Source organism: Triticum dicoccoides, chromosome 2B, assembly GCF_002162155.2.
Source record: "Triticum dicoccoides isolate Atlit2015 ecotype Zavitan chromosome 2B, WEW_v2.0, whole genome shotgun sequence".
Lineage (NCBI taxonomy): Eukaryota > Viridiplantae > Streptophyta > Magnoliopsida > Poales > Poaceae > Triticum > Triticum dicoccoides.
The window spans coordinates 20,553,859-20,568,961 of NC_041383.1; the positions used below are offsets into that span (position 1 = coordinate 20,553,859).

The 15,103-nt window shown below is 47.1% G+C and overlaps 1 protein-coding gene across 1 annotated transcript; it reads right to left on the reverse strand.

The window, feature by feature from the left end:
- Positions 1 to 11,856: 11,856 nt before the first annotated feature.
- On the reverse strand, positions 11,857 to 14,731 carry LOC119360271. The gene is made up of 2 exons (XM_037625981.1): positions 13,941 to 14,731; positions 11,857 to 13,255 (listed from the first exon to the last, which is right to left on the reverse strand). The coding sequence occupies exons 1-2, from the start codon at positions 14,729 to 14,731 to the stop codon at positions 12,562 to 12,564; spliced, it is 1,485 nt and encodes a 494-aa protein (XP_037481878.1). The 3' UTR covers positions 11,857 to 12,561.
- Between the last annotated feature and the right edge of the window lie 372 nt (positions 14,732 to 15,103).

The window sequence follows — 15,103 nt, forward strand, 5'->3', positions numbered from 1 at the left end:
GATTTTACATTTTTAACTGGAACGTCAATTAGTTCTGATTCCTTTTGCACTGCCTTGCTATGCAACTTGTTTATTTTTCTAATTTTGGTAGAATTTTTGGGATACCAGAAGTATGGTGGATGTTCAGATTGCTACAGACTGTTCTGTTTTTAACAGATTCTATTTTTGATGCATAGTTTGCTTGTTTTGATGAAACTATCAATTTATATTAGTGGATTAAGCCATGGAAAAGTAATATTACAGTAGACACAATGCAAAAACGAATTATGAATTGGTTTGCAACAGTACTTAGAGTGGTGATTTGCTTTATTATACTAACGGATCTTACCGAGTTTTCTGTTGAAGTTTTGTGTGGATGTAGTGTCTAATCGAGGATGTCTCGATATGAGGAAAAGGAAGAGAGGCCAGAGCTCAAGCTTGGGGATGCCCGAGTCACCCCAAGTAAATATTCAAGGAGACTCAAGCGTCTAAGCTTGGGGATGCCCCGGAAGGCATCCCCTCTTTCTTCAACAAGTATCGGTATGTTTTCGAATTCGTTTCGTTCATGCATTATGTGCAAGTCTTGGAGCGTCTTTTGCATTTAGTTTTATTTTTTCTTTTATGCACCATGCTGGTATGAGATAGTCCTTGGTTGATTTATAGAATTATCATTGCACTTCACTTAAATCTTTTGAGTATGGCTTTATAGAATGCTTCATGTGCTTCACTTATATCATTTGAAATTTGGATTGCCTGTTTCTTTTCACATAGAAAACCGCCATTTGTAGAATGCTCTTTTGCTTCACTTATAATTGTTAGAGCATGGACATATCTTTTGTAGAAAGAATTAAACTCTCTTGCTTCACTTATATCTATTTAGAGAGATGACAGGAATTGGTCATTCACATGGTTAGTCATAAAATCCTACATAAACTTGTAGATTGCTGAATATGATATGTTTGATTCCTTGCAATAGTTTTGCGATATAAAGATGGTGATATTAGAGTCATGCTAGTGGGTGGTTGTGGATTGTAGAGACACTTGTGTTGAGGTTTATGATTCCCATAGCATGCACGTATGGTGAACCGCTTTGTGATGAAGTTGGAGCACAATTTTATTTATTGATTGTCTTCATTATGAGTGGCGGTCGGGGACGAGCGATGGTCTTTTCCTACCAATCTATCCCCCTAGGAGCATGCGCGTAGTACTTTGTTTTCAATGGCTTGTAGATTTTTGGAATAAGTATATGAGTTCTTTATGACTAATGTTGAGTCCATGGATTATACGCACTCTCACCCTTCCATCATTGCTAGCCTCTTCGGTACCGTGCATTGCCCTTTCTCACCTCTAGAGTTGGTGCAAACTTCGCCGGTGCATCCTGTAACACCCTCAGTGTCATGCTACAGTAATCCCCTGTTAATGGTGCCAGGTCACCATGCTTACTGAGCTAATTATCACTTGATGAAAAATCAAAGTCAAATTCAAATTCAAATTATAAGGGGAATTCAAAATTTCTCAAACATGAAAACAAAATGTTCATCATGTGCCAAATATTCCACAACTAATATTGGTGGTGAACCAACATTTTTGCAAAGGGTTTAAGTGGCCTAAACTACTTAAAACAGTGACCTAAGCAATAAATTAAATGCCCTTTTTAATTTATAAAATTGGCAACTATTCCAAAAGCCTCCCAACCTTTTTGAGGCAATGCACTTTAATTCTTTGAAATTGTTTTGGCCAGTGGCATAATTTTGCAAAGTCAATTGTGGCTAAAAGAAAATGCAAAAGCTGCTGGGAAAGAAAAGGAAAAACAACAAAAAGAAAAGAAAAGGAGAAGTAGAGGGGAGAGAGGCCCTCTGCCTCACTCAGGCTTCGGCCCACCCGAGCCAGCTGGCCCAACAGGCCGGCCCACACCCCCCTGGGCCGTCACTCTCCCCCTTCCCCTGTTCAACCGACCGAGGGCGCGTGCCCGCGCGTCGCCGCCGGACCACCTCGCCGTCGATGGGAGGGGATAAGGCCGCCCCGACGCCTCGGCCCCCTCGCCTCCCACTTGCCCACTTGTCCCCTTTCTCTCTCTCTTCTCTCGCCCACGCGCTCGCTCCGCCCCTCCTCTCCTCCAGATCCGCGGCCCAAGCATAGTCGCCACCGCCCTCCGTTGTTGTCGCGGCCACCGGCGGCCCCGCGCCCGCTGACCTTGACGGTGAGATCTGCCGTCGTCCTCTCCATCGACCGGTGGCCTCAGCTGGAGTTGGGGAGCACCAAAGCGCCGGATCCCTTTCGTTCACGTCTCCGGTCGTCGCCGCCCTTCTTCGTCTCCGGCGCCGTCTCTGCTGCTACTAAGCCTCCGAGGGCCACTGTGCGTGCCGCAAGGTGAGCCCCTTTTCCTCCCCCCCCTCTCTTTTGCTCCCGTACGCGCCCAGAACGGCTGGACCCGCCATGGCCGAGCCGAGCTCCGCCGACGAGCTCGTTGCCGTTGTTGTGACCGTCGACACGCTCGCCTGAGCTCACACTTGTGCTCCTGGGGTTCCCAAGAGCCCAACGCGCACGCGCACGCTCCCTCCCGTGCCTCCTAGCATCGTCCCCGATGAGCTCCGGAATGCATCGCCGCGGAGCTCGCCGCCGGCGAGGCTCCGGTGACCTTTTGGTCACGGGCTCAAGCCCGTTGGACTCGCCGCACCACGGGGATCCTCCCCAGCCCTTCCTTTCGTTCCGTAGCACGCTGCTTCGCCTTCGCCATCACACGCCCGAAGCTCGTCGCCGCCTTTCCGTCGCCGGCGATGCTCCGGTCGTCCCCAACGCCAGTCATCGTCACCATTGTGTGCGCGGTGCCGGGCCGCGCCCTTAGGTCCAAGCCGTAGGTCCGGAGGCCCCCTGTAGCGCGGCTCCAGCCAACTCCGGCGAGGCGCCGCCGTCTCCTTGGTCGCCGGAGCCCTCCCCGGCGCAGCCACCAACATGGATGCGTGGGCCCCATCACCTGAGTCACTGACGCTGGGCCCCACGGGTCCCTGTTGACTGGTTTGACCAGTCAACATGCTGACTGGGCTTCTCTGTGACACTGACGTGCGGGCCCCACCACGTAACTAGATTAACTAAACCGGTTTTATAAATAAAACTAATTAGTTAACCTAACCAGTCACTGACATGTGGGGCCCAGTAGCTAAATAACCCCCAGTTTAGTTTGAAATAAACTCTGTTACGTAAGAGAGGCTGACTGGTGGGACCTATTGGTCAGTTTGACCAGTCAGCGGGTCTGTTGACTTGCTGATGTCAGCATGGCGTCATGCTGACGTCATATTCCTTTTCTGTTAATTTAAATAATTTCCGAATATTAATAAAACTTTAAAAATTCATAGAAAATAAACCGTAACTCGGATGAAAATGTTTTCTATATGTAAGTTGCTCAGAAAAATCCAACGAATCCGAATACGTGGTCCGTTCATCTGTCACATGCCCCTAGCATGCTAAACATGGAACTTTCCCCGTCTTTTCCTTTGTCCGGAATCCACCTAACGTCGGGAATTCACCCTCGGATGTTTCCCCCCTTCGTCTGCAACGTGTAGTACCGCGTTAGAGCACGCTTAGCGCTACGTAGCGTCATATCATGCTTAGTGTTACCTTTGTTTGCTATGTATTTACTATTTCTTCCCCCTCTTCTCTCCGGTAGACCCCGAGGCCGCTGATGCCCCGGTGATTGACTACGTCGTCGACAACGACCCCTCCTTGCCAGAGCAACCAGGCAAGCCCCCCCCCCTTTGATCATCCTGATATCGCCCATTCCATTCTCTCATGCTTGCATTAGATTTTGCTACTGTTATTGTTTGCTCCTATTCTGATGCATAGCCTGCTTTTGTATTTACTGTTGTACCTTACCTGCTTATCCTAAACTGCTTAGTATAGGTTGGTTAGTGATCCATCAGTGACCCCCACCTTGTCCTTGTTGCCCCTGCTTCATCATTGAAGACTCGATCAACGGGATTGAAGACCAGGCCCCGGCACCACACATCACTTTCCCCTTAGTTGTTCGACACTGCTGGGTTACTATCGAGTGCCGAGGGTGAGACCTCTACAGCACTTCTGATGTTAACCCTGTAGTGTAGCTATTCGGTCATGGTCATCGAGGGTGATTCCACCTTAACCACTTCCGATATGACTCTGTCGTGCAACCCCTCAAGTGTGAACCTCGGGGGTGATTCCTCTTACGTTCACCTTGATGATTACTTTGAGTGGAATTCACCGGGGGTGATTCCTCGGGTTTTCCCCTTGATGTTTAAACACACAGTTACTATGGTTACTATGACTTTACACTGAACCATGTTACTAAAGACGGGTCGACCCTGAGGGGTGCCCGCGCGAGCATAATTGCGAGTGATGAGGAGTCGGGTTGGCCTGGAAGGTGCCCGTGAGATAATTACGAGGCGTGGCCGGGCATTCTTAGCCCTTGCCGCAAGTCCTTGAGACGGGGCAACGGGGTCACATCTTTCGTGAGTCTCTGCTTGTTACCGCGCGTTCCTAATCCACTACGATTTGGATATTTGATCCGAGGGGCCTCTGGCCTAATAGCACTAACCATCACGTGGGCATATTATGGGCGTTCTGCGTCGTATACATCAGCCAAAACTTAATAGACATCAGCGACTGAGTGGCGCGCGCCGGGTTGGACTACGTAAGCGCCTGCCTTGTTGAAGGAGGTAGCTAGGTCTGCTCACCGGCCGCGTACGCAACGTGCAGGAGTTTCCGGGGAGATGGCCCATGACCCCTGGGGGCATAGGTTTAGTCCGGCGTGCTGGCCTCTCTATTAAGTCTAGGTCGGGTTGCGGCGTATTGTTTGGCCGAGGCCGGGCATGACCCTGGAAAGTGTGTCCGGCCGGAGTTAAGCGAGCATGGTGGGTAAGTTGGTGCACCCCTGTAGGGAAGAACTAATCTATGCATAGCCTGTCCTACGGTAACGGACACTTGGAGTTGTATCCCGATCGATACAACTAGAACTGGATACTTGTGATGAGAACTGGATGGTGATGAGGATTTGATTGTGATGATAACCGGATAGTATGGCTCTGGGATTTCTTTCTTGCAGGGAGTCGAGAAAGGATCTCCGGCCGAGGTTGATAACACCACTGCTACTTTACTTTATGCTACTCTACTCCCTCCTGTTGCTGCAAGATGGTGGGTTCGAGAAGATGCTAGTCTTCGATAGGACTAGGCCTTCTCTCTATTCTGGCATTTCTGCAGCCCAGTCCACATATACAGCCTTCCTTTGATAATGTTGCATATGTAGTGTAGATCCTTGCTTGCGAGTACTTTGGATGAGTACTCACGGTTGCTTTGCTCCCCCTTTTCCCCCTTTCTTTCTTCTTTCTGGTTGTTGCAACCAGATGGTGGAGTCCAGGAGCCAGATGCCACCTCTGACGACGGCTACTACACCGAGGGCGTCTTCTACCACGTGACGGAGACCGTCGATGACCAGGAGTAGTTAGGAGGCTCCCAGGCAGGAGGCCTTGCCTTTTCGATCGATGTTGCTTTTATGCTAGCCTTCTTAAGGCAAACTTGTCTAACTTATGTCTGTACTCAGATATTGTTGCTTCCGCTGACTCTTGTGTTTTCAAGCTTATGTATTCGAGCCCTCGAGGCCCCTGGCTTGTAATATAAAGCTTGTATTATTTTAATTTGTGTCTAGAGTTGTGTTGTGATATCTTCCCGTGAGTCCTTGATCTTGATCGTACACATTTGCGTGTATGATTAGTGTACGATTGAATCGAGGGCGTCACACATCCACACCCCGTGATATGATACGCTCTATCACACATAAGCCTCATTATATCTTCCTCAAAACAGCCACCATACCTACCTATCATGGCATTTCCATAGCCATTCCGAGATATATTGCCATGAAACTTCCATCATCATCATATACATGACTTGAGCATTTATTGTCATGTTGCTTTGCTTGATCGTAAGATAGCTAGCATGATATTTTCATGGCTTGTCCGTTTTTTGATGTCATTGCTATGCTAGATCATTGCACATCCCGGTACACCACTAGAGGCATTCATATAGAGTCATATCTTTGTTCTAGATATTGAGTTGTAAGTAAATAAAAGTGTGGTGATCATCATTATTAGAGCATTGCCCTAGTGAGGAAAGGATGATGGAGACTATGATTCCCCCACAAGTCGGGATGAGACTCTGGACTTTATGAAAAATAAAAGAGGCCAAAGAAGCCCAAATAAAAAAAGAGGCCAAAGAAGCCCACAAAAAAAAGGAGAAAAAAGTAAAAAAAATGAGAGAAAAAGAGAGAAGGGGCAATATTACTATCCTTTTACCACACTTGTGCTTCAGAGTAGCACCATGTTCTTCATAGAGAGAGTCTCCTATGCTTTAACTTTTCATTTACTAGTGGGAATTTTCATTATAGAACTTGGCTTGTATATTTCGATGATGGGCTTCCTCAAATGCCCGAGGTCTTCATGAGCAAGCAAGTTGGATGCACACCCACTTAGTTTTCAGTTTGAGCTGTCATACACTTATAGCTCTAGTGCATCCGTTGCATGGCAATCCCTACTCACTCGCATTGATATCTATTGACGGGCATCTCCATAGCCCATTGATACGCCTAGTTGATGTGAGACTTTCTCCCTTTTTGTCTTATCCACATAACCCCCACCATCATATTCTATTCCACCTATAGTGCTATGTCCATGGCTCACGCTCATGTATTGCGTGAAAGTTGAAAAAGTTTGAGATTATTAAAGTATGAAAAAATTGCTTGGCTTGTCATTGGGGTTGTGCATGATTAAATACTTTGTGTGATGAAGATAGAGCAACAGCCAGACTATATGATTTTGTAGGGATAACTTTCTTTGGCCATGTTGTTTTGAAAAGACATGATTGCTTTATTGGTATGCTCGAAGTATTATTTTTTTATGTCAAATGATAGACTATTGCTTTGAATCACTCGTGTCTTAATATTCATGCCATGATTAGTCATATGATCAAGATTATGCTAGGTAGCATTCCACATCAAAAATTATCTTTTTTATCATTTACCTACTCGAGGACGAGCAGGAATTAAGCTTGGGGATGCTGATACGTCTCCGTCGTATTTATAATTTTTTTATTGTTCCATGCCAATATTTTTCAACTTTCATATACTTTTGGCAACTTTTTATACTATTTTTGGGATTAACATATTGATTCAGTGCCAGTTCCTGTCTGTTGCATAATTTTTGTTTCGCAGAAACCCAATATCAAAAGGAGTCCAAACGGGATAAAAACGGACGGAGATTTTTTTTTGGAATATTTATGATTTTTGGGAAGTAAAATCAACGCGAAACGGTGTCCGAGGTGGCCACGAGACAGGGGGGCGCGCCCTGGACTCTCGTGGGGCACCCGTAAGGCAGTTGACGCTCTTCTTTTGGCGCAAGAAAGCTAATTTTATGAGAAAAATCTGGGCGAAAGATTCACCCCAATCGGAGTTATGGATCTCCGGATATTTAAGAAACGGTGGAGGGGTAGAATCAGGGAAGGCGGAAACAGAGAGATAGATCCAATCTCAGAGGGGCTCTCGCCCCTCCCACGCCATGGGAGCCAAGGACCAGAGGGGAAACCCTTCTCCCATCTAGGGAGCAGGTCAAGGAAGAAGAAGAAGAAGGGGGGCTCTATCCCCCTTGCTTTCGGTGGCGCCGGAACGCTGCCGGGGGCCATCATCATCACGCGGTCTTCACCAACAACTTCACCGTCTTCATCACCAACTCTTCCCCCCTCTATGCAGCGGTGTAACCTCTCTCTTACCCGCTGTAATCTCTACTTAAACATGGTGCTCAACGCTATATATTATTTCCAAATGATGTATGGCTATCTTATGATGTTTGAGTAGATCCGCTTTGTCCTATGGGTTATTGATGATCGTGATTGGTTTGAGTTGCATGTTTTATTATTGGTATTGTCCTATGGTGTCCTCCGTGTCTCGTAAGCGTGAAGGACTCCCGCTGTAGGGTGTTGCAATGCGTTCATGATTCGCTTATAGTGGGTTGTGTGAGTGACTGAAACACAAACCCGAGTAAGGGGATTGTTGCGTATGGGATAAAAGGGGACTTGATACTTTAATGCTATGGTTGGGTTTTACCTTAATGAATCTTTAGTAGTTGCGGACGCTTGCTAGAGTTCCAATCATAAGTGCATATGATCCAAGTAGAGAAAGTATGTTAGCTTATGCCTCTCCCTCAAATAAAATTGCAATAGTGATTACCGGTCTAGTTACCAATTGCCTTGAACAAATAACTTTCTCGTAACAAAAAGCTCTCTACTAATACTTACTTTATTGCATCTTTATCTAAACAGCCCCTAGCTTTTATTTACGTGTTCTTTATTATCTTGCAAACCTATCCTATCACACCTACAAAGTACCTCTAGTTTCATACTTGTTCTAGGTAAAGCGAACGCCAAGCGTGCGTAGAGTCGTATCAGTGGCCGATAGGACTTGAGAGAGTATTTGTTCTACCTTTAGCTCCTCGTTGGGTTCGACACTCTTACTTATCGAAAGAGTCTACAACTATCCCGTATACTTGCGGGTTATCATCTTTCAAACTCAACTACAAGCATAGCGATAGCATCCGCAAGACTACTAGTTCTATGAAGAATAGAACCGCCCATAGAGGGTAAAGCACCGGCACAAGTAAAGAAATCCTGAATAACCCCTTTCCCAATAATATTACCACTACCGATTCAAAACTTTTTAGTATGCAAGATAGGGGGTTCTTCAACACGAGCATCAGAATTTTCCATGTTATCATTATTGTCCATATCGACGATAATCTCCCCAGTTTCAGACATAAGGGCAACCAAAAGCGAGGAGGAAAAAGAGGGTAAGCAGAAAAGTGAGGAGATTGGGAAAGAGAGGGCGAATAAAACGGCAAGGGTGAAGTGGGGGAGAGGAAAACGAGAGGCAAATGGCAGATAATGTAAATGCGAGGGAGATGAGTTTGTGATGGGTACTTGGTATGTCTTGACTTGAGCGAAGACCTCCCCGGCAACGGCGCCAGAAATCCCTCTTGCTACGTCTTGAGCTTGCGTTGGTTTTCCTTGAATAGGAAAGGGTGATGCAGCAATAGTAGCGTAAGTATTTCCCTCAGTTTTTGAGAACCACGGTATCAATCCAGTAGGAGGCTCCTCAAAAGTCCCACGCACCTACACAAACAAACAAAGAACTCGCAACCAACGAATAAAGGGGTTTTCAACCCCTTCATGGCCACTTGCGAAAGTGAGATCTGATAGAGATAATATGATAAGGTAAATATATTTTTGGTATTTTATAATATAGATTAGAAAAGTAAAGATGCAAATAAAAGTAGATTGAAAGCTTATATGATAAAAGATAGACCCGGGGCCATAGATTTCACTAGTGACTTCTCTCAAGATAGCATAAGTATTACGGTGGGTGAACAAATTACTGTCGAGCAATTGGTAGAAAAGCGAATAATTATGAGATTATCTAGGCATGATCATGTATATAAGCATCACGTCCGTGACAAGTAGACCGACTCATGCCTGCATCTACTACTATTACTCCACACATCGATCGCTATCCAGCATGCATCTAGAGTATTAAGTTCATAAAGAACAGAGTAACGCATTAATAAAGATGACATGATGTAAAGAGATAAACTCATGTAATATGATATAAACCCCATCTTTATATCCTCGATGGCAGCAATACAATACGTGTCTTGTTGCCCTGCTGTCACTGGGAAAGGACACCGCAAGATTGAACCCAAAGCTAAGCACTTCTCCCATTGCAAGAAAGATCAATCTAGTAGGCCAAACCAAATTGATAATTCGAAGAGACTTGCAAAGATAACTTAATCACACATAAAAGAATTCAGAGGAGATTCAAATATTTCTCATAGATAAATTTGATCATAAACCCACAATTCATCGGATCTCGACAAACACACCGCAAAAAGAGTTACATCGAATAGATCTCCAAGAAGATCGAGGAGAACATGGTATTGAGATCCAAAAAGAGAGAAGAAGCCATCTAGCTAATAACTATGGACCCGAAGGTTTGTGGTAAACTACTCACAACTCATCGGAGAGGCTATGGTGTTGATGTAGAAGCCCTCTGTGGTCGATTCCCCCTCCGGCGGAGCGCCGGTGAAGGCTCCAAGATGGGATCTCGCGGATACAGAAGGTTACGATGGTGGAAATAGTTTTTCGTGGTCGCCTCTGATGTTCTCGGGGTACGTGGGTATATATAGGAGGAAGAAGTAGGTCGGTGGACGCCCGAGGGGCCCACGAGATAGGGGGCGTGCCCAGTAGGGGGGCGCCCTCCACCCTCGTGGCCTCCTCGATTGCTTCTTGACTTGCACTCCAAGTCCTCTGGATCACGTTCGTTTCAAAAATCACGCTCCCGAAGGTTTCATTCCGTTTGGACTCCGTTTGATATTCCTTTTTCTTCGAAACACTGAAATAGGCAAAAAAACAGCAATACGGGCTGGGCCTCCGGTTAGTAGGTTAGTCCCAAAAATGATATAAAAGTGTAAAGTAAAGCCCATAAACATCCAAAACGGGTAATATAATAGCATGGAACAATCAAAAATTATAGATACGTTGGAGACGTATCAGTGCCCCTGCCGCCCACCGGCGCTGAACACGCGACGAGATCACGCGGATCTGGTCGTCGCTGCCGGGGGAGGCGCGGCAGCAGGTGAGGTACGCCCCTGACAGCAACGCCCTGTGGACGGCGTACTTTGAGCGTCGCCACGCCGACCAGCTCGCGTCAACGAACGGCGCTCCGGCACCACGGGGCGCCACAACTCCGATGGCCGCCGTCAATGGTGGGGCGTCCCCCGGCGCACTCTCCACGCCGTGCTCGAGCACATCGAGGGGGGCAACTCGCTGCGAATGGAGTACCCGATGCCGTCCTTCTCGCATCGGAGCGGCAGCTTGTGGCTGCCGAGGCGCATGGCAGGCGCGTCCTCCTCTTCCTCCGGCTCCCACTCCCACTCCTCCGGCACACCGACGCCGCTCGCCATCGTCAAGGCCAAGCCCGAAGAGACGCCCGAGGGCCGGCGCAGCGGCAACCTCGTCATAAACGAGGGCCGCTGCCGCTAACCTTCCCCTCCTCCCCGCGGCCATCTTCGCCTGGTCTGGCCGAAGAAGGAGCCAGCGTCGCCGCCCTTCGTCGTCAAGCAGGAACACATCGCCATGGCCGCCAACCTCGAGACCGGCCTGAAATGGGCGCGGGACGAGATGGAGCGCCAACGCCGCGCCCTGGAGGAGATCACCGCTCGGTGCCGCAGCCGCGACAAGGACAATGTTGTTGTCCTCGATAGCGACGAGGAGGCGCCGGCGTCGTCCAACCCCGTCCGCCTCGGCGACCCAGGACAGGGATGCAGCAAGGACGGCGGCGTGCAGGACAACAACGGCGACGACGGCGGCGACTACACCGCCTTCTACAAGCTCCTCGGCATGTAGATGGCTCGGGACGGCGGCGGCGTAGTTTTTAGGGTTTTAATTATGTCTTTTAAATTATGTACAAATATGAATGAAAATCGTCTGAATTTCGTCCAAATTCTCTTCAAATTTTAGCCGATAGATTTCAACAAATGACTACATACGAAGCAAAATAAGTGAATCTACACTCTAAAATATGTCTATATACATTAGTATGTGGTAGTCCATTTGAAATCTTTTAAAAGACAAATATTCAGAAACGGAGGAAGTATATTCCAAAAAACTGCATCTGGGGGCCAACTTGAGGCGGCAGGTGGGAATTCAGGCAGTTGACCGAATATAACAAAGGTACCTAGCTTCATATACATGTATCCATCTAGCTTTGACATACACACACCTATACGTGTGTGAAACTTATAGAGAAAGAAAACAGGGAGTTAAAACCCAGACTTTTATCTATTATTTCTAGCAACCATCATACTAGAACTCTTAATTAAAATCCCACTCTAATTTACATTGGTCACATAAAATATTCTTACACCCCACCCTCACCCAAAAAAAAACTATACACCACACCGTTTGGCAACACAGCCGGGTCACCAGACCAAATGCTCTCTAAATGCTAAGACGGAGTATATGATAAATGCACCGATCCTGTACAAGTTTAGCGCCCTTCTAGCTGACTAGCTCTCTAGATGCTATCTTTCAAAGAGCCCTCTGATCACCTCTTCCAGTCGCGCAGCAGTGCAGACCAGTTTCTCGGATCTGGCTCGGCACATCCTCTTCAACCAAGAACTTGGATTGTCCTGCAGCGCCTCTAAGAAGTTCACATATTTTGGAACAATCAATTCCACTATCTGTTCAGGCAGTCTCTGTTTAAGCTTAGTGCGAACTTTCCATGTCATCTGGCCATCACAGATTCTAAAGAACTCTTCAGTGAATTTATACAAGGATGAACGGCATGGCTTCTTCAGAGAATCACCATCCAGATATGACAGCATAAGTGGAAACCAGTATTCCTCGAGGTAGGCCTTAATGTATTGATGGAACAGCGAACAGAGACCCCTTTGCAGTTCTATATTTGAAAGGAATCCTCCAGGATGATGCTTCAGTTGATAAACATAATCCATGTTATTCAATGCACCTTTGTCCCTTCCCTGGGAACATTACCTCTGCATCTTCACTGAGCTTGGAGACCCAAGAGCCAATCATGATAAGCTCAATAGTGCAATCCCCGGTGCCAAGTACTGACTGCATCATCTCTCCGTTACAATAGAAAAATTCCAGGTATCGTACAAGAAGAGCAGTTACTGGATGTATAGCACGTTCTCTGCTGATATGCATGTCATTGATAGTCCCCTCAAGTATTCCTATCAAATCAACCACCATCTTACAAAAAATATGAGCAACCACATTATGTATGGACTCATATCTGCTGCAGGGCAAGTCCGGTATATCAGCGACCTCATCAGGAATATACTCGATTCTGCTGAAAGGCAATTCCCTTATGTTATGTAAGACATCGACAAGCGCATCAAAGGTAGTCAGCATTGGCAAAGGATGATCAGCAGACCAACTTCCATTGCTGAAAGAAAGTGCAACATCAAGGAGCTTCTCTACAGATTGCCCAACAACCTCTTGAAAGCATACCTTTTTGACTTCCTGACATAGCTTCCAATTCTGCACATCTAATTCGTACCAGATCAAATGTACAAGTTTTGCAGTAATTTTCATCGTCATGATCAAAGCCCCTGTCGATTTGTCTGTCAACGCATGAGGATCCGAATAGATAATCCGTTGGTTCTCTTCAACAACGTCGGACAATCTGTTTTAGGAACAAGATCAAACTTCAGAATGTACTGCTAAGAACGTACACAGTTTCAGAATGTATCAAGTCTATATCCATATATCAATTATATAGCACCAAAGGCGCTCTTATCTGCCAGTCCTACTACAGGTTGCATGATACAATCACAAGAAACCACACAATGTCATACTGTAAAGACAAACATACTAGTACTAGGATTCCGTGGCAGATGTTCTCATACCAGCAGAGTAAACCTGCCCACATAATGTCATAATGTCCATCCAAGGTGTAAAGTAAACATGATTCATAAAAGCTTAGAACGAGAAAAATACAGCCGGTTTTAACACTTACTTGGAAGTATTGCCGAAGTAAGTGAACTACTCTGAAGTTTGATCTTGTCCTTAAAACAGATTGTACGAAATACTCCCTCCGTCCGGAAATACTTGTCATCAAAATGAACAAAAGCGGATGTATCTATATGTATTTTAGTTCTAAATACAACCTTTTTTATCCATTTTGATGACAAGTATTTTCGGACGGAGGGAGTGGTATATATATAGAAAATAAATCGACTAGTATTGCAAAGTCAAGGACTCAAAGTAGAGAAGTTGGAGTTTTTTCCTCTTGGAAGAACAAAAATCGTGCCGATGGAAGAACCAAACCTGTGCTGAAATAAATCAACGAGTACTTGGGGATTTAATACCTGTGGAATCTCTCAGATTTGTTGGCATCTCTGAACGCTCTCAGCAGCAATTCAAGGGATTCAGCTTCGGTTAACCCTGGAGCCATCTCTTGGAACTGCTGGATGAAGACGGGGAGGATGAGACAGACATCCCCTGCTTTCAGGAGATGGACGGGAGTATACCACAAGTTATTGGTCTCGTCGCCGTTGGTGCTTGACCCGCACCCGTCGGAGTCGGAATCGGAGGAGTCAGCTTGGGGTGGATTGACGGCGGGAGTCGGACGGGTGCTGTCTGCCATGGAGCTGCGGATGGCAGCAGCAACCTGGCTCGCGTCCAGTATGCCCCCAGTGATGGTGATGGAGAGCGTGGGAAGGAGGCGTGGCTGCTCCGGTTGAATCTGCCGAGTCGGAGCCGCCGGGATCTGATTAGGTCCATGAGGGTATTCCTGATCCGCCCAGCGGGGAGGATGCCTCAGAAAAAGGACGATGACGAGAGCGCCGACGACCGCGGCGGCGAGGCCTCGGTAGGCCCGCAACGTGCTGTACGAAGGAGGCGTACTTGCGCACAGCCGAATGGCGACGGCAACTCCAAGCGCAGCGCACAAGTATAGGAAAGCTGCAAGTGGACTTCCTTTGTACGGCTCAGCGCGGGGACGGCCCTGAGCATGCCGGGACCCGGGAGCGTGGCGAGGCGGCGCGCGATGCCGATACCGGGAGCGGGAGCGGGACCGAGAGCTGGGGCGGGGAGGCACGGGAAGGCGGTCCGGACTCGCTCTCTGTCGCCCACGGCCTTCCGTCGTCGCCGTCGCCATGGGAGAAGAAAGAGAAGAGCCGAGGGATTATTCTTCGCCTGGTGCGGAGAAGAAGACGGTGGGTGAGCTTAAGTAGCGATCACCCGACCAGACGGAAAATGGCTTTTAAAATGATGCCGAAAAGTGTCGACACATTTTAAAATGTGTCTCTATATCAAACCAATCTTTACTGCCTGGATCCAGCCACTTCGGAAGAAGAGAAGACAGGACCGGAATGAGCTGAGCTGAGAAGAGTATCAGGAGGTGAGGTGTGCATGTGGTGTCAACGTTTCGAGACTTCCGTTGTCTTGTGAGATTAAATTAACTTGGCGAGGTATTACTAATAAAACAGTCGGTGGAAATAGTACCGTGTAGCCGAGAACAACCCCTCTC